Source organism: Dermacentor variabilis, chromosome 7 (assembly GCF_050947875.1).
Source record: "Dermacentor variabilis isolate Ectoservices chromosome 7, ASM5094787v1, whole genome shotgun sequence".
Classification (NCBI taxonomy): Eukaryota; Metazoa; Arthropoda; class Arachnida; order Ixodida; family Ixodidae; genus Dermacentor; species Dermacentor variabilis.
The window spans coordinates 170,571,113-170,594,241 of NC_134574.1; the positions used below are offsets into that span (position 1 = coordinate 170,571,113).

Genomic DNA, 23,129 nt, shown 5'->3' on the forward strand with positions numbered 1-23,129 from the left:
ATAGCTACGCCTAACAGGCCGGGGCGGAGCGCCGCAAAAGAAAAGACGACTTTCTTTTGCGGGGACCAGCCAACGATTGAGTACTTTATCTAACCACAGAACACCTATACAAACTTAGAGAAGGGAAACTGTACCTTCCACAGTGCAACGGAAATAAGAGTAGCGGTGGCGTTGCGAACTAAAGTATGCGACCGAGAGATGGCGCTGGCACTATTATCGTCATCATTACATAGTGAGCAATATGGCCGCTAGGGTAGTGGCTGGTTGGGTTCGTTGTGCTGCTCGCTCGCTGGTTTTGGGTGTTTCGCTACCGCTTTCGGAGCGGTGTTCGTGTGTACGATACTCTAAAATGACTATCGATACCTTTATTATATCGCCAGGTGACTGAGAGGCCTCAACTGGCAAAAAAAAAAATAAAGAAAAAGAACGCGTCAGACAAGCTTACATTATTTATTGTCAATCGTGAATGAAGCAGTACACGACCACAATTATCGCACAGGTCAGGTGGCGCTAATGCTGTCAGTTACTAAGTTTACAACATACAGAAACACAGATAGTAATCTATTTAACGGAATTGAAAGCTAAATTCGAGCGAAGTTTTCTCATCGCGTTTGGCGTGCCGCTAAAGCAAGGACAACGATATTGTGCTCGCCTACACTACAGGTTTTCCCGCTCAATTTAATCCAAGCGCCAGTCAATTTAATCCGAGCGCCAGTCAATTTAATCTAAGAGCCAGTCAATTTAATCCAAGTGCCAGTGATTTTAATCCGAGCGCCAGTCAATTTAATCCAAACGCCACTCAATTTAATCCAAACGCCAGCCGAAATAATCCAAGCGCCAGTGAATTTAATCCAGGCACAACGGAATTCAAGAACCTTTGGATTTCAAGACTTCTGAAAATTTGCGAACATATTATGAGTTAACACCTTGAAAATAAAAGAGCGAGGTAGTAGACCAGTAGCTATCCTGCCACGGGACTAACGACAACTTTTGGACGTATTGAAGCGAAAGGTTTCACTACGCTAAGTCAACACCACGCATCGCGCGAGCCGGCGTATGTCAGAATTGGCTCCGTGAGCGTGTTCGGTATCGAATTGGCTCCGTGAGCGCGTGCGGAGTTGAATTGGCTCCATAAGCGCGTTCAGTGATTCTTCATCACTAGAGTGAATCAATCTTAGTATTTCCTATAGTTATCAAATTATATTTAGTGAATAGCCGTGTGAATTACATTTCATTTCATATCTATCACGCTATTCTGCATAAAAATTCGAGAACATCGCAGTGAGCGCATCACTAGGGATGAATAAAAACTCGGCGGATCAGTTGGCAGTGGTAACGCAAAAGTACTCATCGTGCTACAGCTTCATTGATAGTACTGACGGCACCCACGAGGGAAAGCGGCCTCAGAGATAGTAAAATAGGTGAATAATATTCACCAGTGACTTAAGTATACGAGTTTATAGTAGGCATAGTGAGTCACTCGTTTCATCGTATTTCATTGGATGTATATGACGTTATGTTGCACAAAACTCCAACAACCCCGAACTGCGCATTGTATTTCACTTGTGATCACTAGTGGCTTGACCATATCAGTTATGCAATTAAATGGTATTCATGAATGTTTTAGCGGTACCGATGACAAGGTCTTTGATTGGAGGCTGCGGATATCGCAGTAGAATAGTGAATCGTATTCGCTAGCGACCGAAGCCTCCCAGCGAGGGCCTAATGATTATCATCAAATCAACCTTTATTGTATCGTTTGATAGCCATGACCAAATCGAATGTGTACCATTAACTCGACGTACTCATGCTGATGTTTTCTCTCAAATAATTCGGAGAATGTTCATCTTCTGTGCTGCTCTCATAGCAAAGTAGAAAATAAAAAAAATGGCTGGGGCTTAGCTAAGGTTAAGCCTGGATATCTCGAAGCGAAAAGGTTCGGTGATGCTTATGGTTTAGCTTATGGTTATGCTTTATGATTTAGCCTATGGTTAGGCTTACGGTTTAGCTTATGGTTATGCTTTATGATTTAGCCTTGGATATGCTTACGGTTTAACTTATGGATATGCCTATGGTTTAAGTTATGGATATGCTTACGGTTCAGCTTATGGTTATGCTTTATGATTTAGCCTATGGTTATGCTTACGGTTTCACTTATGGATATGCTTACGTTAGCTTATGGTTATGCTATACGTGTGCCTTGTGTAGTTATGCAAATTGATTATCAATGATATATACCATAAGTTATGCAGGATTATAAAACTTCTTTATTCATCACTGTTGGGCACATTGTCTTGCGATTTCTCCACAGCCATAAACACAGCTCTCTGTATCGTTAGCATCACTCTCTTCTCCTTCCGTGTTGAATGTGCACGCCTATACTCTGGCAAGCGGTTATACAGTCGGCCTCCACGATAAACACGCGCTTGCGGCGAATGTCAAACGATGACCCATAGCGCGGGGCAGTGGCCACCTGCGCCAACTCCGAACACGCTCACGGAGCCAATTCACCTCCGAACACGCTCACGGAGCCAATTCCGGCATACGCCGGCTCGCGCGATGCACGGTGTTGACTATAGCGTAGTGAAGCTTTTCGCTTCAAAACCTCCAAAAGTTGTCGTTAGTCCCGTGGCAGGATAGTTACTGGTTTACTACCTCGCTCTTTCATTTTTCAAGGTGTTAACTCATAACATGTTCGCAAATTTTCAGAAGTCTTGAAATCTAAAGATTCTTGAATTCCGTTGTGTCTGGATTAAATTCACTGGCGTTTGGATTATTTCGGCTGGCGTTTGGATTAAATTGAGTGGCGTTTGGATTAAATTGAGTGACGCTCGGATTAAAATCACTGGCACTTGGATTAAATTGACTAGCGCTTAGATTAAATTGACTGGCGCTCGGATTAAATTGAGCGGGAAAACCTGTAGTACTTGTGTTGCATACAGTGCTGTTTGACGTGTTCCATACTATATGTATGTTGTCTGCCTTCGACAATTTCAGCTAGATTAAAAAAAGAAACATAAGAAGTGCTCAGCAACCATGTACTGTCAGTAAGGTAAGCTCTAGTTGCAATGTCGCATTGTTTTCATAACACATTGGCGATAGGCTCGAAGTCTAGAGGGAAAAAAACGTTATGCTAAATTTTAGATCACATATTGTGTGTTCTTGATATTTCTACTGCACATTTAGTGTTCAGCTGCAGCAGTAAAGGCCTTGTCACAAGTGGAGTACTCGTAGGAAGGCGATGAGCGTTGTGGAGACGACAGTGCTTACAAGGACCTCTGCCAATATTGTGTGTAAACAAGGACACTAAACAAACATATAAGTATGCCCAATTAATGCTCACGGATCCTTGTAAAATGCATTTACGGCTTCATGTTGAAAAAACATCTCGGTTTGCGTGTTCAAACAATGCAAAAGGGTTACAAGGAGATGAATACGTCAGTTGAGTAACAGAGGTGAGCAAGGGAAGCCTAAGCCTGTAGCCAACGTTTCAAAAATCAAACATATTTGTGAGGGCGGTGACGAAGATAAGTTCCCACGCGGAGGCTTCCCTTGCTCGTCCACTGTTGATAGGCTGAATGTTAAGCCAAACTTCGAGTATATTTCAAAAACTTTTTGTGAACACACTGTCCTCAGGTATGTCATCTGCTGTTTGAAGAGAAAGAAAAATTGATTTTATTGGTTCGTCAAGTTAGAGAAGTGTGGAGTAGGCCAGTTGTGGGAAGTTGCCTATCCTAGCCATTTCTTACGGTGCAGGGCTAGCCTAGTTACTGATTTTTGCAAATGAAGAATGGAGTATCCAGACCTAATTCTAACCCTATCACTTACCATCTTAACAATGCTCCCTCAGATTTCATCATTTCCTATAAATATATTGGTGTACACATTACAAATAAATTAAATTGGATCGATATAGAGTATGTCATTAACAATGCAATTCACCTGCTCGGATACTTACAGTGCAACTTTTCCAAAACGCTGTCCACTTTAAAACTACACCTTTACAAGGCGCTAACACGTTCAAAACTTGAATATGCATCTGCAATATGGAATCCCAGTCGCGTTAGTCTTACTACTTCACTTGAACTAGTACAAAATAACTCTGCTCGTATCATTCTTTCTAATTATTACTGTACCGCGAGTATAACCTTAATGAAGCTAACCAGCACTTATTCCCGTAGCTAGTCGCCATGCTTCGCTATTTCGTAAAATTTTCCGTCATACCACACTTTACAACGACTTCATACCATGGCCTCAAGTACATTTCAAGCTGCATCGATCATCGCAGTAGCGCAGGGATTGATTCTTGCTACACGAAGTCTTTCTTTCAATCTTTCAACCCCTGTACATCTCAGGAATGGAACCACCTTCCCTCAAGTATCGTATCCATCAACGCTAACAAACGTTTTTTGCAATACATTAGCTAACATTGTATAATCAGGAGAATCATTGTATTACCAAAATTGACTGCCCTGTTTGTTTGTTTGTTTGTTTGTTTTACTCTACTGCTTTGTAACCACTCCCCTCTTTAAGGGCATACGGCCCTGAGCGTACCTTAAATCAAAAATATAATAATAAAGTGAAGAGTGACTGCCAGAGTTTCAGTGAACATGAAGCATCATTTCCTCAAAATTGCACAGAGCGGTTTTGAAGGCTTTAATATTCTTTGCAGTTTCATGTAACAAATTAAAGCTATGAAGGAGCATGTGATACTTGTTGGTTAATGCCCGTGAATCTGATTTTCAAATAGCAAATGATAGAATTTGTGCATTACCAAGTAGGAGCTTGCTACATGGCGAGAAAAGAAACAAGTTGTGACTCAACTTGTTATTTCTCTGATTGTCATAAAATGCCCTTAAAATCAAGCAAGCTTGTATGTCAAATTTTAGCATTCCTGCTCGGTACGATATAAAACTGTACACTGTTGCTTTCCTGATAGGGCTCACAGCCCTCTATCTGGTAAACTTGCAAACATTTCATTGTGAGTCACGTAGTTCAAGAGAACCCAGCTGTTGTCATTATGGTGGCCGTTGAGCTCCTTATGGCTTGGCGTGGGCAGCTTGCAAACCAATAATCTCTCTTTTGTCCTTCTTCCTGAAAAGAGAAATCATGAAGCCATGACAAGCATGCAAGCAGAGAATGGTGAAACAAAAGTTGGTCCAATAAATGAACAAATCACAGTTCTAGTTGAAGTGTTCAGAAACATACCTTGCGAGGATTCTGGCTTTGTGGCGACACATTCACTGTGGACTTGTACGTCCAGAGACAATAGAGTTCAAAGTGGTGATCAAATATGAGCAGCATCTTGGAGGCTGCAGGCAAAAGACGAAAGCCTCAGTTATTATGGTGGAAGCGTGGGTGAGTTTGTGATTCATGTATGACTAAAAACAGCGCACAAAATGGTCCATGACAGAAAACACACACAACGCTGTTTTGAGTGTGCATTTCTTTCAATGGTGTCCTTGTGCGGGCTGTGCTTTGTGAAGCCTGGATTAAATTTTTTTCCAGCTACTAGGTAATAAACACAGTAATTTTATTATGTATTAAATGGTATTAATCCAACTGTATCACCGGAAGTAGACTTGCACTAATTTGCTGCGAATTTATCGTAGTGTATCATTCATGCAGACACAGCCAAACCTATTTATTTTTTATACTGTACTCCGTGTTAGGCATTTTAGCAATATGGTAAAATAACAAGAGGCTTGTTTGAATTGTCTTTGAAGAGCAATAACGTTATTATGATTTTTCACTTTGAGAAAAAAATGACTACAGAAATCTGTTTTACCCGCCTTGCACCCGAAGAAATTGAAAGTTGAAAATGCGAAGCGGTGTTTTTTGACTCACCGATGCACACACCGAGAAGCTGCAAGGTTATTCAGCTTTCTTGGGTAGTTTCCAGACAGTCTGTGCTCGGTTCCAGCGACAAGTTTTCGCGCTAGCTAGCACATTTTTTTCAAGCAACCCGCCATTACGCGGCTAGACGCGGCAGGCCACTGACGACGGAAGCCGCGTACGTACCCATTACGCCAGTGAAACGCCGCAGCTGATAAAATTCACAGTCGTTAAACACGATCGTCTGGTAGCGGCTATCGAATGTCGCATGCATAAACTGGCTGACATATTATTGTTGGCTAATTAAGACGAACCTGCGTGATTCTGCACAAAGGAAACGACCACCCCGTTCGCAAATATAACCTCCGTACAATTTGAATCGATAAACCGCACGGACTGCAATCGATACCAGTGGGCTGCTGCTTATCACACGTCAGTGAAATACTAGAAGTACTAAAGCACATGCTTTAATAACATAAGTTTGATAAAAACAATTGTCTGTTTATTTTGTTGAAACTTACACGTTAACTATGTTTGACGATTATTATGTGTACATTTAAAGATCAAATATTGAGCCACGCTGAGCGCCCCTAGCAGAAAAAAATACAAATTAAAGTATGCGACCAAAGTACAGTAGCTCCACTTACGCGCTTATGGTGAAACGCGCCGCGGTTGATTTTTCGCTCTCTGTGGCGATCGCTAGAACTTGAGAGTGTGCGGAGCCTGATTTAACCAGCAGAGAGCAGAGGGAACACGGCGCAGCATATTGCGCCAACAGACTTGACCGAAATGTCACACAACGTTGAGCGCGGGGTGTTGCTAGGGGTCAGACATTATGAAAACGAAACTGAGAACACAATAGCGTAGTCGCAGGGAAGGGGCGGTCAAAGCGAATGGTAGGAGGCGCAGTCACTTGCCGAACAAAGTTGAGACCTGTGCGTGGGTGGTGTTGGGGGGGGGGGGTCGACAAGGGCGCATGATTTCGTACTTATGACTGACTACCTGAGTAGCGCTACACAGTAATGGTTCTACTGCGATGTTTTGTAGTAAATCAAGTAGTCACCGGGCGTAACCACCACCGCTGCATTCCATAAATGACGATTTCGGCATAGATGACGATTTCGTGGAGCTGCTGAGGGAGCTATATAGAGACAGCCGAGCACAAATTGTGTGGGAAGGTCGGAAATGCAACGAAGTGGTGGGAATTCACCAAGGGCTGAAGCAAGGTTGTGCTCTGTCTCCATTGTTGTTCCAGCTTTATATTAACGCATAGAAAGACGACAGCAAAACAGTGGATTAGGTTTTGATTTATCTCGTATTCGTGATCGGCAAAGGGTACGACAGAAGGATCTTGGGCTGATGTATGCGGACGACACAGTGCTACAAGCGGACAGTGCACGATATCTACAGGGACTTGCGAATATGTGTGGCAACGTAGCGACAAATTTAAGCCTTCCAGTAGCATAGTGAAATCGAAAATTATTATATTTAATGAAGAGTTTAGTAATTATTCAATTCAACAGCGAGTCATACCCATATTCAAGCAACATAGATACCTGGGCGTATACATAAAGGAAGAAAACACTTATTCGATTGCACCCAACACAATAATCTCACAATAAAAAGGAAGCGGAATGCAGCACTAATGAAACAGAGCACTTTGATGCTACAATATATATAAGGTAGTGCGTGGAATTTGGAAAGTAGTAATGGTGGCAGCGCTAACGTTCGCAAATGCCATTCTCTGCGTGCATTAGGATATCGTGTCGGGGTTGGAAATTAGCCAAAGATCGGTAGGCTGGTTAGCCCACAGTAAAACCACAAATGAGGCAGTTCAGGGTGACATTGGTTGGACCTCTTTTGAAGTATTGAAGCAAGACTCAGAAACATAGATCGAAATAAATGGACGGCTAAAGTGCACGAGCATCTGTACCTCAATAGCGTGGACACAGAATGGAGGAAGAGGTCAAGAAAGTTGGCGACCAAGTACAGGGTAACTGAATGTGTAAATAGACAACCAGGACTCACTAAAAAGAAAGTGAGAGAAACAGAGACAGCAAATTGGATCCAAAGAAGAGGAAGCAAGAAATGCCGTGGTTTTTTTTTGTGAATGGCAGTAAATAGATTAGAAGGGAAAATCTATACGATAACACAAAGAGCAGTGTCTTGCTATTTGAGGCTCCAGCTGGTTGCCTAAGAACAAAAACATACCGGAGCAAATATTCGCATCAAGGTGAGGCATGTGTAGGCTGCAGCAAACATCCGCAAACCGCTCAACATATCCTAATGGAATACTTGTAATATCAGTAGGAAACGTATAGCTTCCAGAAGGGCGTGGATTTAAAGTGTACCGAAGCATCGACCGCTCAGCAGTCGAGATAAGCAGGAGACGCTTATAGTATTGGTGGGGAAAAAAGCAGGGAAGAGATTGATACGACCGGATCCGTTACAGACATAGGTAGTGGTACAAGGTAGATAGTGAAGTTTCAAAGAAGATAAGGAGGATTAACGAGATGTATACAAAATGCAAGAATGAAAAGCACATATAGCATACTTGATGAATTCAAGCAGGTTAGGTGACTATTCGTCAACACCCCCTTTCAAAGGGGATGACAATTAAATAATTAACAACAACGACAACAACAACAACAACAACGACGACGACGACGACGACGACGACGACGACGATGACGGCGATGGCGACGGCGACGATGACGACGACAACAGCGACAATAATAATAATAATAATAATAATAATAATAATAATAATAATAATAATAATAATAATAATAATAATAATAATAATCCCGGATACGTGTTACGCTTCACCGGTACGTGGCTATGCCCTGCAGCATACGTCTGCCGCACGTGCTAGAACCATACCTATTTCTCAGAAGAGTCTGGTATGCAAAAACCTGTAAGTCTTTAAGAGGGTAGATAAGGAGGCTCTGAACGGGTAGTCACATCTCAGCATTCGCGAGAACAGTGGAACAACGCAAACAAAACAAAGAAATTGGAATTGGAAATGAGGTGGAGGTAATGCAAAAGTGCAACTATAACAAAATAAATAGAGATAGGAATGGGACATTAGATTGTCTGATTTAAATGGGCAGGCTGGTTGACGGGAATGTATATGAACGCTTGCCGGATAGACGTAGTACGTAAACTGTTGTGGGGTTGAACGCTGCAGCTCCCGCGTTACTCCTTCCTTAGGAGAACGAAACGCGTTGAAACGGGGAAAGTGCGCGCTCGCATGTTGCGAGGAGCGCACGAGCACGAATCCTGAAGCAAACAGAAGGGCCTCTCAGTCATGCCGCGAACTCGCGCTCTCGCACAGAACCGATTGAGTCGAGCGACGGGCCGACGACCGCTTTGTGTTTACCTCTCTGCTTGCGTGTGTCAGTGCGTACGTGTGTATGTGTGCGTGCGTATGTGCGTGCGTGTTATCGTGGGAGGGAGCTCTTCTGCGTCTGTGGGGGTGTTCGTACGCGTGTTTGTTAGAGAGGTTAGGAGGAGGCGATCTTCTGTTTTATTGTCATGTGTACAGTCAACTACGGTTTACTTCTACCCGCTTTCCCGATCAACGTGTCTGCGCGCTCGGTCAAAAGGGCGAATTTTCGAGAACACAGAAGTCGGGTCGGCGGTTTCATAGATGCGAAGTTACGAATTTATCACGGGCTTCCTAGCCTCACCCGAAATTAAGACAAAAGCATTGAATTACGTCCCAGAGCTGTTTAATTTGACACACCGTATTAAAAAAATTTTACGTGCCAAAGCCACGGTCTGATTATGAGGCACAGTGGGGGACTGCGGAATAATTTGAGCCACCTGGGGTTCTTTAACGTGCACCTAAATTTAAGCACACGGGGGTTTTCGCATTTCGCCTCCCATAGAAGATATACTGTCTTTGATCTTCTTAGACGCAGTAGTGGATATAGCTCCGAACTAGTTCTGACTACCTTGGGGTTGTTTGAGAGGACACTAAACGGAGAAGCAGTTCAGACTGGCAAATTTAGTTCTAAGCTAAATGTTTATTCATTTGGTCGAACGGGATTGATTGCCATGGAGAAAAAATTAAGGCCGTGATTCGATTTTTTATATTTCGCGCCAAAATCACCGCTTCCTCCACTTCAGTGGAACATAATTAAATTCCAAGTGTATAACGTTCTTCCGTTTGGGTCGTTTGTTGTACAAGCTGTTCTAACATATTTGCACGCTGAGTCTTTGGCTCATATACAGGCTGTAGCGTAGTCCATCTTTCTCAACAAAAAATTAGCTAGGAAGGGGGACGCGCTGTCAAAATGCATGACGTCACGGAAAACGCGGAACGTCAGGACGAAGATCTAAAAGCTAAAGATTCGGATTTCCACGTAATCGTTCCCGTTTGTATATTCATAAGGGCGGTCGTGTTGGGCGAGTTGGCACATGGTATTAGGTAAGAGTATGCCACGAAACTGAAATGATAACTAGAAAAAAATCGTGAGGCAAGACACAGAGAAAGGAACAGGAAGGGTGTTGGACTAACAACTGCCTTATTTCTGAGAAACGGCGTCTACAATGACCAAATGGAGCATGCGTGACAGCACTACAAGTCACTTGCAGGCACTATGTAACTACGGCAGGAAAAAAAAAAAAAAATAGGCTTACGACCCTCATTTCGTCTATATTTCGAAATTGGTGCAAGTTTCGCGATTGTCTCTCTCTCTTTCTATATATATATGTACATATATGTAGATATGCTTCAAGTAGTGACTGGGTAAGTTACCACGAATAACTACAGTGAATATTTAACATCTTCACTCGTGAACATTAGGTAATGAAAGTGTTAACCTCTGATTATCGCACAAGTTCCAACGGCCGACTGTGAAAATGACGTTGCGCCGACAGAAATACTTAGTTATCCGTCATCTGGTTGTCAACATGAAGAGCAGGTAATATGTCTCGTTAACTGGGGCCCAACTGGAGAGGTTGGAAGCAGCGTGGTTCCCGTTCGTTTCGCTTATCGGGAAATATAAATTTGCTTATAAAAATAAATAAATTAAATGAAAACAAAATATTAGCAATAAAAAATATGCAGATCCGATGTACTTGTTGAAATCTATGTGAAGCGATACTTTGGATAAGTGGTTAAATAAATGCTATGCAACTAATTCCGATGCGTACATGTATGTATATATTTTCCCACCGAATGTAACATGTATGCTTGCAACGTGTATGCTTGCAACGTGTACGTGAGCAACGTGAATGCAACGTGTATGTTTATTTATCTACCACAAGAATCGCATCTCTAATACCATGCAATTTCTATGTTTATGCACTACACTGCACACAAGCTATGCCGAAATGCGAACGTCAAATCAAACGAATGGGCAATGTGAGACGTGTAATGACGTCGAATCCTGAGCGATGTCACAAGGACGAAGGTGGCATATTACGCGTATCGAAGTATGGTCGGTGATGACAGGTATCATATAGGGATACTTCTGTCACAGTGGAACATTACAATTGTAGAGGATTGGCCAAACACGGGTACACCGCCAGTGGAACATACCCAATGGCTACATAAGATAAAATTGAGTGCCACAAAGAACCATTTGAATCCTATATAGTGGGCTATTTCATTAGGAGGTTGGTATTCTCTATGTTGAGACTTTATGTAGTAATCTCTTTTTTGTCACACACAAATATGTGCTCCGACATACTGAGTGGCTCAGCAGCAGACAGCAGCTACGTCAAACAAGGGAGCGTATAGGCAAAAAGTTCTGCTTTAAAAAAATTATGTATATTCTACGTGCGCTGATGGACGAAGGCCGCTCCTACGAATATCCAATATCTGGGAGAAACCTGCTTTGTTTTAAAGGAGTAAGAATGAATCTATTTCGCAGCAGCAGCCACTATTATCGCCGACACTCCGAACACTACAATGCAAAATTTTCTGGAGGTCCTCCTTTTCATAATTATAGACTTTAAAGCTCGGGTGCTCCTATCTAAATACATGTAAAAGGAGAATTCGTTTCTCTTGGCAACCACTGCACCAAATTTGACGAGGTTTGTTGCATTTAAAAGAAAAACTTAAAATCTAGTGACTGTTGGTTTCGAATTGTTGAGTTAGATTGTCAATTTTTTATTGAAAATTGGCAAAAATAGAAAATTTTCGAAAAACGACACTATCAAGTTTACAACTCTGTAACTCAAGAACGAAAAACGATAATACAATTCTGTGAATTGCATCTAATAGTGCATCTAAAGGGGATAAAATTAATATGTGAATATATGAATATAAAAAAATTAGTAGTGAGGAAATAGAGGTTGTGCAGAACCCTTGTAAACAACGTAACAAATTCACGTAATGTAAAGTGACGTATCGAATTTGTCCACTTTAAAAGATCTAATGGATGCCGTTTACAGAACCGCGATACCTGCTTGTTCTTGATGCAGAGTTATAAATTTTTAAACTTCGTGCTTCTATTTTTTTTCAATCTGTCGAATATTTAATCTGTCGAATATTTGAAGATCTTTTTAACAAAATTCAAGCCCTAAATCGAAATTCCGCTTGCAACAGTTACTAGAATTCAACTTTCTATCTCAAATGCAACAAATTTCATTAAAATCGGTCGAGGGCTTATCTCAGGAAAACGTTATCGCGTTTTACATGTATTTGAATAGGCCGCGTCGGAGTTGGGCTCGAGCTAAAGCTTCCTCCTAACCGCCCCTGTTTTACGTCGAATAAGAAAGAGCTGCGTAAATTTCGATCTTAGATTATTTTCAATCAGGCATGAAGTTAGCATTGATGTTATTAACGTTTACAGGGCCAATACACATAACTTCAGCGCCATGTTATTAGTGCAGTTTACATGATATCAGGCGCCGCTGTACGTGACTAAGTTCCGCTTCCGTATAGATCTTACGCCGATTGTGGTCAACGTCAGGCCTGGCGAAAAAGACTTGAAACTTCCAAACTCGTGCGGATATTGCACTCACATAAGGTACAAAAACCTCCGCTTACATCTAAAATATCAAAAATATTTCCCTTTATGAACGCTCCGTATGCCTATATAGTGCACACCTGAACTCATTCAGAGCTCTGCAACCTATTCTGCCTACGCAGCCTCCCATAGCCATACCCGTTGCAGGCCGTTAAACTCTCAGTCATGAGTGTCCAGAAAAATAAAGATATTTTCCCCTTGGATTTTTTCATGCTATATGCGACTAACGCAGAAAAGTATCCTTTTATTCTACGCCCACCGTGCATAACGAAAGTGGCTTCGATTCACACAACTCCAGGAAGTGTAAGTTTCGGCAACAAGCAGCAGCTACTCCGGCTCTCGACATTTAAGCCTCGCACGCAAACAGCGCTGAATGCCTGGCTGACCGCAAACGCTTTTTAACCTCCCACTGTCAACCTGCGCCGTTTCCTTCATCTTTATTTCTTCTGTTTATACACGTGCTCCGTGCGTTCGGCACGAAGTCTCCGACGCCGTGTCGTTTACCGGGCACCGGCGAGGATCGCCTGCGCGTTATTGTCACGGCCGAACGCAGGCCGCTTGACGCGTAACCGCGCCATTCATTCCGGGTTGCCGCCGGCTGCGTGCCGCGCCTCCATTTGACGCGGCTCTTGCAACGCACGCGCCGAGAGGCTGCCGGGTGCGTGCGTGCGTTTGCGCGGCTGACGCCTTCTTAACGAGAGGATCAAGACGGCGACGGAAGGGCTCCACCGCAGGCCGCGCTCTCGGCGCTGTCATGCCACAGTCGACTTATACGCTTGTACTAACCAGGAGGAGAGGGAGACTTGAATAGAAACTGAGGAAGGTAAAACTACTGACAGTAAGATTTGCTATCTTCCAGATGAAGATAATGGAAATGGAATGAAAACGATAGAAGGAGACAGATAGATAAATAGATCAGTACTATCTGTTCGTGCGTATGGGGCAGGTGTCGCTAACGTCGCAGGGGCCAAGCTAAATTTCCGTAATAACTATTCTCCTGCCTTCCGAGCTTTCTCAAGTCGGCGTATTCCTGGTCGAAAGTGATATCGACGCAATACTATATAGCGCGCAAAAGCGGCATGTCTTCCACGGCTGTATAGTAATATATCTCCCTTCGTGCTACGCGTCCGTTTGGCGGCCCAGCGAATTCGCGTGCCTACGGTCTGTCCGCACTGGCTCCTCCAGACACTCACTTCCTCGCAGCATTCCCTCCCTTCTTGCCCTTAAAGCTTATACAACTTTGCGTGCCACGGTGTGACTTTTCACGGCCACCACCGGAAACAGTGTGTGGCCAGCCGGGCAGTGAGCGCAGCATGTCTGCGACGACAGCACACGCCCCGGCCGTTCTTTACGACGCACCGGGCTGGCTCTAGGCTTGAGATGAGTGCGCACTCTCTTTAAAGTCCTTGCGTTGTTCTGTTGCACCATATATGTTGTTTTGCTTTTACGGGCGGCCGGGAAAGGAGACCGTGCAAGGAAAAAGCAAAATGGATGGAGACAGGACAGAGGAGAAGGCACGGGTTTCTATGTTTCTTCATCTTACAGAGGCAGTGGTGCGCTCAATAGCAGTGCGTGCGAAAGAAAACGTATACGTATTCTCGTCAGATCGGCAAGAAAAAACTAACTAAAGATATAGAAAAAAGATAGTAATACGCTAAACCGCATAAAAGGAAGGGGAGGGGAGGACTTGGTGAGGTATAATGAAGCAGTCGAAATAACAGGTCGCAAACGCCGTTCCTGTCCTATCACTGAGACGGTTGAATGAGTAGTGTGATCACGCCACCCGGCTGAAATCTTGCAATGTGTCTTGAAGGGCGAAGTTCAGTGGACATCCGCGCGGCTTGAAATGACCAAATATGAGTGGGTTATATTCTTTGATTGGCGTATAATGACTGGTGTTTGAAAGAGCACAAACCGGTTTTCTTCTTAACGAGGTCCGTTGATCACTATAGTGTATATCTCCGCGATAGTATACCGTACTTCTGAAACTCCAGATTTCGGTATCGTCTACGAGCACGTGCCAGGATCGCGATTAATGAGGGCATATTCTCTGGGAAAAGAAAAGCTCCTACAAAGGATGATCTTAGCATGTTGAAGTTGAAATCTAGAGCACAAAGGATGTATGAAGCCTTGACCATCGCTTCCGAGATCTTCAGCGTGCACCTTCCTATCTCAGAGGTCATGCCTTAATAAAGGGGTCAAGTTGAATGTGAAGGTAAAGAAGCAAAGCTTCGTCATTACCATTTTTTTAAGTATGAGAAACTGTAGTTATATTTCGTTCTGGCTATCACTTGGCCCTGTACGCGTTTTGTTTCCCTTGATTCTGAACAAGTGAACGTGGAGTGGGCGTGTGGTTGTTGCATGCTAGTGTTGAAGACGACGGTGCCTGCCAGAAAAAGAAGGAAGAAAATTGCTGCGAAAGCTCCTAGCTAATGCCGGGACGCCTTTTCTTTATCGCTTGTTGCGACTGCGGAATGCTGAGCTCAGAATCTGCATTAAACGGGAGTGCCTGTAGCTCGCGTCTCTTTTGTTCTTTTTTTTTTATCTGTAGCTTTCTTGTTACGCGTTTTACCTCTCGCTAATTATTACTTTTGTTTGTTTTGCAGGTACCTGGACTCCTCCATGGTCATGTAAGTGGTGACGTCATGCGAATTTCTTCCGTGCTTTTCTTCTAACTTTGGGTGATATCTGTGAAATATCGCACGAGTGAACTGCACATGAACTGCGCCTCTATAACACTGCCGTAATCCATGCAGAAAAGCGGGAGAGAGACAAGTATTAGTGTCTGTAAGCTTTTATGGCTAGTGGCATTATACTTACTTCTGCAGACTTAATTAAGGTAAATGTTTTGTTGGAAATACGCCCTTCCAGTCGAGTTCCAAGTTTAGATTTCGAGCCGAATGCTTTCGTCTTACCTACTCGTTAAGGCTTAAGTCGCTAAAACTATAGTGCTAGTCTACTGCTTCCCTGCTTCACAATTAGCAGCACTGTTGAGATACACGCTTCTTCTCTTGGTTGGTCACTTCCATGACACCGAAAGAACCAGGCCGTCTACCCGGCTGTTTCTGATGTTCGCGTAGCGTAGTCACGCTGCTTCTTTTTTTTACGGCGAGCGCTCGCGCGCGCCGCCGCCCCGTATGGAAGTCACGCTCCTTCGAAATCAAATCTCGCTGGAGGCGGCGTAGCGGATACCGTATGGCTCCTCCCAGCTAGTATTGTACAGAGCGCACTTCGTTTGGAACTCTATGGGCGAGATGAAAGACTACAGTAACAAGACGGGAAAAAATAAGAAGAAATGCTAAATGGAGATAGCTAGGGAGGAGTATACGAAAAGAATTCAGGCTCCCGGATCGAAATATCTGAGTGAAAGAAAGTTCTGCCGTCTCTGCCCTCTCCATACTGTAGCACCGGTGTAATCAGCCAGGCTGTCTACAGTGTACACAACGTCGGTGTGGAGGCAGTGTAATACAAAATGCAAGAACCGCCGGAGTACAGCATGCTGCTGTTTCGTATACGCCAGGGTAAGTGTACTCCTCGCGTGGGTTTGTTGAGGAACCCGTGGAGTCTGTGCTTGTATAAGCGCTGGGAAACCGGTCTCTCTCTCTCTCTCTCTCTCTCTCTCTCTCTCTCTCTCTCTCTCTCTCTCTCTCTCTCTCTCTCTCTCTCTCTCTCTCTCTCTCTCTCTCTCTCTCTCTCTCTCTCTCTCTCTCTCACACACACACACACACACACACACACACACACACACACACACACACACACACACACACACACACACACACACACACACACACACACACACACACACACACACACACACACACACACACACACATGGCCGGATGCCGCATCTCAGGGCTGCCATGAATGTGTCTGCTCCCTTGTTAACATGATCGGAAGCGCTTGCGTCCGTCCGAAGAGAGCCCGTTTCTGTACGGAAGGTACACGCCGTCTTTCGTGTTTCGTTCATCTTGATGATTGTTTTCCTTTGAACACTGCACCGTTCCTGTCTGGTTGGATACACGTCTCTTGAGGTGGTCGTGAGAACGCACCTCGGGTCATTCTGTGCGGGAGGATAATTGTACGCTTTGAACATTCTGTGAACACTCTGCGGATTTACTGAGAAGCCTATACAATGTAAGGATGTGCAAGATGTGATGTAAGTTTCTACGTGCGGACATTCGTGTGCTTTTTTTGCCTAGCACTGCAGATCCACAGCGTCTTAAGAACCTAGATGTTAGGTGGATGTGAAATAGAAGTGTTAAAATAATTTACATTACTCCTTCAAATCCAGTTCTGCATTTCCTTGAAGGAAAAGGGTTTATTATTATTTCAGAAAATGGATGACACGCGTATTTTTTTAATTACGCGCGCGAGCCTCAAAACGCACTTGACATCATATTGACGTCAGAGATTTCGCTGCATTCTTCGCATTTATATCTGGCCCTTATCGCGCACGAAAGAAGGCCACAAAGGTTGTCGACTGAGCTTAATTTTGTGTCCTTGCAAATGAGATACGCCAACCTTCATTTTTAACTTATATGGTAGAAAAAAAGAAAAAAAAACGAAATGCAGGACGCCGTGGGTTCTTAGTGCAAGAAGATGGAGGCGGGGTCGGTACCTGTCTTTCGTTCTTCCTTCCAATCACGCTAATGTTCTGCTCGCGATAAGACTTACCTCTCTACTATTTTAGAAGTGCACCCATCTATACCCCCAGATTCAGCTTAACCTAACATTTTTCTCTAGCGTCGCGCCCGAGGGAATATATTGTCTCAAGTGAAGTCTTTTTTATCCGTACGTCCGAATTGCCGCTCCAATTTCATTTGACACAGATAGAATCTCGACCGGGTGAGGTAGGCCTTTACCGCAGGAATCAGGAAACGACGACGAAGCCGGGTAGAGTGAGGATGAAAAAAAGTAGAAAAAGTTGTAGTATTCACTTAATTTGTACACGGATGTGACTCTAATCTGGCTCTCGAGCGGTCTCATTAACACGTGGGCCAGCACGGCCTTAAATAACCACGGGTAGGCCCTGCGTCGTCGCCGTCTTCCTCCGGAGCCTGTCTTTCCCTTTTACCCGTCCTTCGTGCACATGTCAGCTCGTGTAAAAATGTGACGTCGTCTTGACCTTTGGTTTCTGCCTCTATCCTTTTGTGTCAGCTCGAAGAAAAGCGTGTCGTTTTGACCTCCGGTTTCTCCTTCTATGCTCAGCTCGGGTAGAAGCGTGACGTCGTCGTGACGTTCGGCTTCTGCTGATATTCTTTTGTGTCAGCCCGCGCAGAACGAGGCGGCGTCGATTCAGAGATTAGGGCAATTATGTTGACGTGGGGAAGCCCGTTTGAATGCTTCTCACACCTGACAGGTCGATCATAACAACACATATAAGGTCAGCAGTTGATTTGTTTATTTAATTGAGCCTCCAAAAGAAACAAGTTGGCTTTGAGAGGACCATACGTTGGGCATGTTTGTATTACATAGTTGTGAAAACAGTGCGACACAAGAAAGAACACAGCAGGCTTTGCATAATGCAGTGATTTCCCCCCCCCCTTTTTTTTAGCTTCGAACTATCGCTTCCCCGGCGAGAGAGATAAGGTGATTGTTGGAAAGAGATGGACGTGCAATGTTTGAGGGCTCCGGAGCACAGAGTGGTCGTCACGAATGGCGAGCTGGTCGCTGGCTTGATTCCCTGCCGCCGGCAGTCGAATTTCGATTAAGGTTTGAAGGCAACAACTCTCGTGCACTTAGATTAATGAGGTACACGTTGAAGGACCGCAGAGGGTAAAACTTCATCCAGAGCCCTTCACTATACTCTCACAGAAGTCTAGAAGCGTGCGGTGAGGGGCTAGTTTGTATGACATTACGCCTGTGTCGTGTGGTTCTTTCTCTGTCTTGTTCTTTTTTGCGCAGTTTTTCTTTGTTCTCACAGAAGTCGTTATAAAGATTACGTTGTCTTTCTGCTGACTTTTTGCAGCTTTCAAAAGACTTTCTCAGTCTCTGAGATGTAATTCTTCCTCTTTCTACCCCCTTTTCCCTTACTCCCAGTGTAGGGCAGCAAATCGGACGCTCGTCTGTTTGACCTACCTGGCTTTGCTCTTCTTGCTATCTCTCTCTGAGTTACATCTCAGTGAGCCAGAAAGTTTGTTGAATGCTACAAAAAGTCAGCAGAAAGACAAGGAAGGAAGGAAGGAAGGAAGGAAGGAAGGAAGGAAGGAAGGAAAGAAAGAAGGAATAAGTGGAGAAGGAAAGGCAGGGATGTTAACCAGTTTAGCTTAACCGGTTTGTTACCCTACACATGGGAGCGGGATAGGGGGGCATGAAAGATGGGGAGGAGAGAGAGAGAGAGCACATAACACAGCCCACACATCGTCAGTTGCAGTCCGTCACTCTTGCGCGGAGAGGCCGCCATTGGAATATGAACCTGGCAACGTTTAACGCTAGAACGTTATCTAGTGAGGCGAGTCTAGAAGTGCTATTGAAGGAACTAGAAGGCAGTAAATGGGATATAATAGGGCTCAGTGAAGTTAGGAGGCCAAAAGAAGCCTATACAGTGCTAAAAAGCGGGCACGTCCTGTGCTACCGGGGCTTAGCGGAGAGAAGAGAACTAGGAGTCGGATTCCTGATTAATAAGAATATAGCTGGTAACATACAGGAATTCTATAGCATTAACGAGAGGGTGGCAGGTCTTGCTGTGAAACTTAATAAGAGGTACAAAATGAAGATTGTACAGGTCTACGCCCCTACATCCAGTCATGATGACCAGGAAGTCGAAAGCTTCTATGAAGGCGTGGAATCGGCGATGGGTAGAGTGAAAACTAAATACACTATACTAATGGGCGACTTTAATGCCAAGGTAGGCAAGAAGCAGGCTGGAGACAAGGCACTGGGGGAATATGGCATAGGCACTAGGAATAGCAGGGGTGAGTTATTAGTAGAGTTTGCTGAACAGAATAATATGAGGATAATGAATACCTTCTTCCGCAAGCGGGATAGCCGAAAGTGGACGTGGAGGAGCCCGAACGGCGAGACTAGAAATGAAATAGACTTCATACTCTGCGCTAACCCTGGCATCATACAAGATGTGGACGTGCTCGGCAAGGTGCGCTGCAGTGACCATAGGATGGTAAGAACTCGAATTAGCCTAGGCTTGAGGAGGGAATGGAAGAAACTGGTACATAAGAAGCTGATCAATGAGTTAACGGCTAGAGGGAAAATAGAGGATTTCCGGACCAAGATACAGAACAGGTATTCGGCTTTAACTCAGGAAAAAGACCTTAGTGTTGAAGCAATGAACGACAATCTTATGGGCATCATTAATGAGTGTGAAATAGAAGTTGGTGGTAACTTCGTTAGACAGGATACCAGTAAGCTGTCGCATGACACGAAAGATCTGATTGAGAAACGCCAATGTATGAAAGCCTCTAATCCTACAGCAAAAATACAACTGGCAGAACTTTCAAAGTTAATCAACAAACGTAAGACAGCTGACATAAGGAAGTATAATATGGATAGAATTGAACATGCTCTAAGGAACGGAGGAAGCCTAAAAACAGTGAAGAAGAAACTGGGAATTGGCAGGAATCAGATGTATGCGTTAAGAGACAAAGCCGGCAATATCATTACTAATATGGATGAGATAGTTCAAGTGGCTGAGGAGTTCTATAGAGATTTACACAGTACCAGTGGCACCCACGACGATAATGGAAGAGAAAATAGTCTAGAGGAATTCGAAATCCCAAAGGTAACGCCGGAAGAAGTAAAGAAAGCTTTGGGAGATATGTAAAGGGGGAAGGCAGCTGGGGAGGATCAGGTAACAACATATTTGTTGAAGCATGGTGGACAGATTGTTCTAGAGAAACTGGCCACCCTGTATACGCAATGCCTCATGACCTCGAGCGTACCGGAATCTTGGAAGAATGCTATCATAATCCTAATCCATAAGAAAGGGGACGCCAAAGACTTGAAAAATTATAGACCGATCAGCTTACTGTCCGTTGCCTACAAACTATTTACTAAGGTAATCGCTAATAGAATCAGGAACACCTTAGACTTCTGTCAAGTAAAGGACCAGGCAGGATTCCGTAAAGGCTACTCAACAATAGATCATATTCACACTATCAATCAGGTGATAGAGAAATGTGCGGAATATAACCAACCCTTATATATAGCTTTCATTGATTACGAGAAAGCCTTTGATTCTGTCGAAACCTCAGCAGTCATGGAGGCATTGCGGAATCAGGGTGTAGACGAGCCGTATGTAAAAATACTGAAAGATATCTATAGCGGCTCCACAGCCACCGTAGTCCTCCATAAAGCAAGCAACAAAATCCCAATAAAGAAAGGCGTCAGGCAGGGAGATACGATATCTCCAATGCTATTCACAGCGTGTTTACAGGGGGTATTCAGAGACCTAGATTGGGAAGAATTGGGGATAAATGTTAATCGAGAATACCTTAGTAACTTGCGATTCGCTGATGATATTGCCTTGCTTAGTAACTCAGGGGACCAATTGCAATGCATGCTCACTGACCTGGAGAGGCAAAGCAGAAGAATGGGTCTAAAAATTAATCTGCAGAAAACTAAAGTAATGCTTAACAGTCTCGGAAGAGAACAGCAATTTACAATAGGCAGCGGGGCACTGGAAGTCGTAAGGGAATACATCTACTTAGGGCAGGTAGTGACGGCGGATCCGGATCGTGAGACGGAAATAATAAGAAGAATAAGAATGTGCTGGGGTGCGTTTGGCAGGCATTCTCAGATCATGAACAGCAGGTTGCCATTATCCCTCAAGAGAAAAGTATATAATAGCTGTGTCTTACCAGTACTCACCTACGGGGCAGAAACCTGGAGGCTTACGAAAAGGGTTCTACTCAAATTGAGGACGACGCAACGAGCTATGGAAAGAATAATGATAGGTGTAACGTTAAGGGATAAGAAAAGAGCAGATTGGGTGAGGGAACAAACGCGAGTTAATGACATCTTAGTTGAAATCAAAAAAAAAAAAAGAAATGGACATGGGCAGGACATGTAATGAGAAGGGAAGATAACCGATGGTCATTAAGGGTTACGGACTGCATCCCAAGGGAAGGGAAGCGTAGCAGGGGGCGGCAGAAAGTTAGGTGGGCGGATGAGATTAAGAAGTTCGCAGGCATGGCATGGCCACAATTAGTGCATGACCGGGGTTGTTGGAGAAGTATGGGAGAGGCCTTTGCCCTGCAGTGGGCGTAACCAGGCTGATGATGATGATGACTCTTGCGCGGTACGTGACATCACTGCCACAGCCGCTTGTCCAAGCCTGTCTCTTTCATAAACCGAGGTAGTCCCTTCGTCGCCTTCAGCTGCGATCTCTTCTGTCGGCGATATGTGAAAATAGTTGCAACTGACAATAGTCTATTGTCAAGGTGCGCTAGAACGGACGCCAGGGACTGTCTCTGAGCATTATATTCAGGACAGTCGCACAGAATGTGTTCTAGCGTCTCCTCGCAAAAACAGGCATTGCAGAGAGCGTTGTCGGCCATTCCAATGCGAAATTAGTAAGATTTCGGGAAGGCCACCCCCTAGCAATAAGCGATAAGGCAGAGTGGCCTCTCTTCGGCGGAGTCCAGTTGTCATAAAGAGATGCGTCAAAGAGGGCAGGTCGTATTGACGATTGCTCCGGTTGGTCTGGCTGCTTGGTGGGCGCCACAGAGAGAGCGTGATCTCCTGTGCAAGCACTCGAAGTCTGCTGACTGCGTCGGACCGTGAAAGTGGTATGGCCTCTTCTTCTGTGTCTTCAAGAGCTGCCCGAGCGGCATTATCGGCGTCTTCGTTTCCTATGACGCCGCAGTGGCTTGGCAGCCACTGAAACGTCACGTGGTGTCCTCTCTCATGTAAAGTATGGAGTAGGCATCTAATATCGAATACGAGCTCTTCGCGTGGCCCGCGACGCAGAGCTGATAGCACAGATTGTAGGGCTCCCTTTGAGTCACTGAAGATTGACCATTGTCGAGGTGGTTCCCGATTGACGAAACAAAGTGCAGCGCGAAGAGCAGCTAGTTCCGCAGATGTCGAAGTCGTTGGGTGGTCAGTCCTAAAGCTGATGGTAATAGCTATTGCTGGGACAACCACAGCACCGGACGAACACTGGATGTTTGTGGAACCATCAGTATAAATATGTACACTGTCCGCGTATACCTCCCGTGCAGAAAAAGCAGAGACAGTTGTTTCGGCACAGGGGACGACAGCTCATACTTTTTCCCGATTCGTGGTACACTTAGATGGACTGCGGGGCTGATAAGACACCAAAGGGGTGTCGATGGTTTAGATGCAGCG

General features: G+C 44.4%; 1 protein-coding gene across 2 annotated transcripts in view; it reads left to right on the plus strand.

The window, feature by feature from the left end:
* trh (PAS domain-containing protein trachealess) overlaps nt 1-23,129 on the plus strand; it is a 534,047-nt gene that overhangs the window by 100,289 nt on the left and 410,629 nt on the right. For both annotated transcript variants that reach the window (XM_075700282.1, XM_075700284.1), the window contains exon 3: nt 15,428-15,451. In XM_075700282.1, the coding sequence (XP_075556397.1) occupies nt 15,428-15,451 (24 nt within the window). The remainder of the gene's footprint in view (nt 1-15,427; nt 15,452-23,129) is intronic.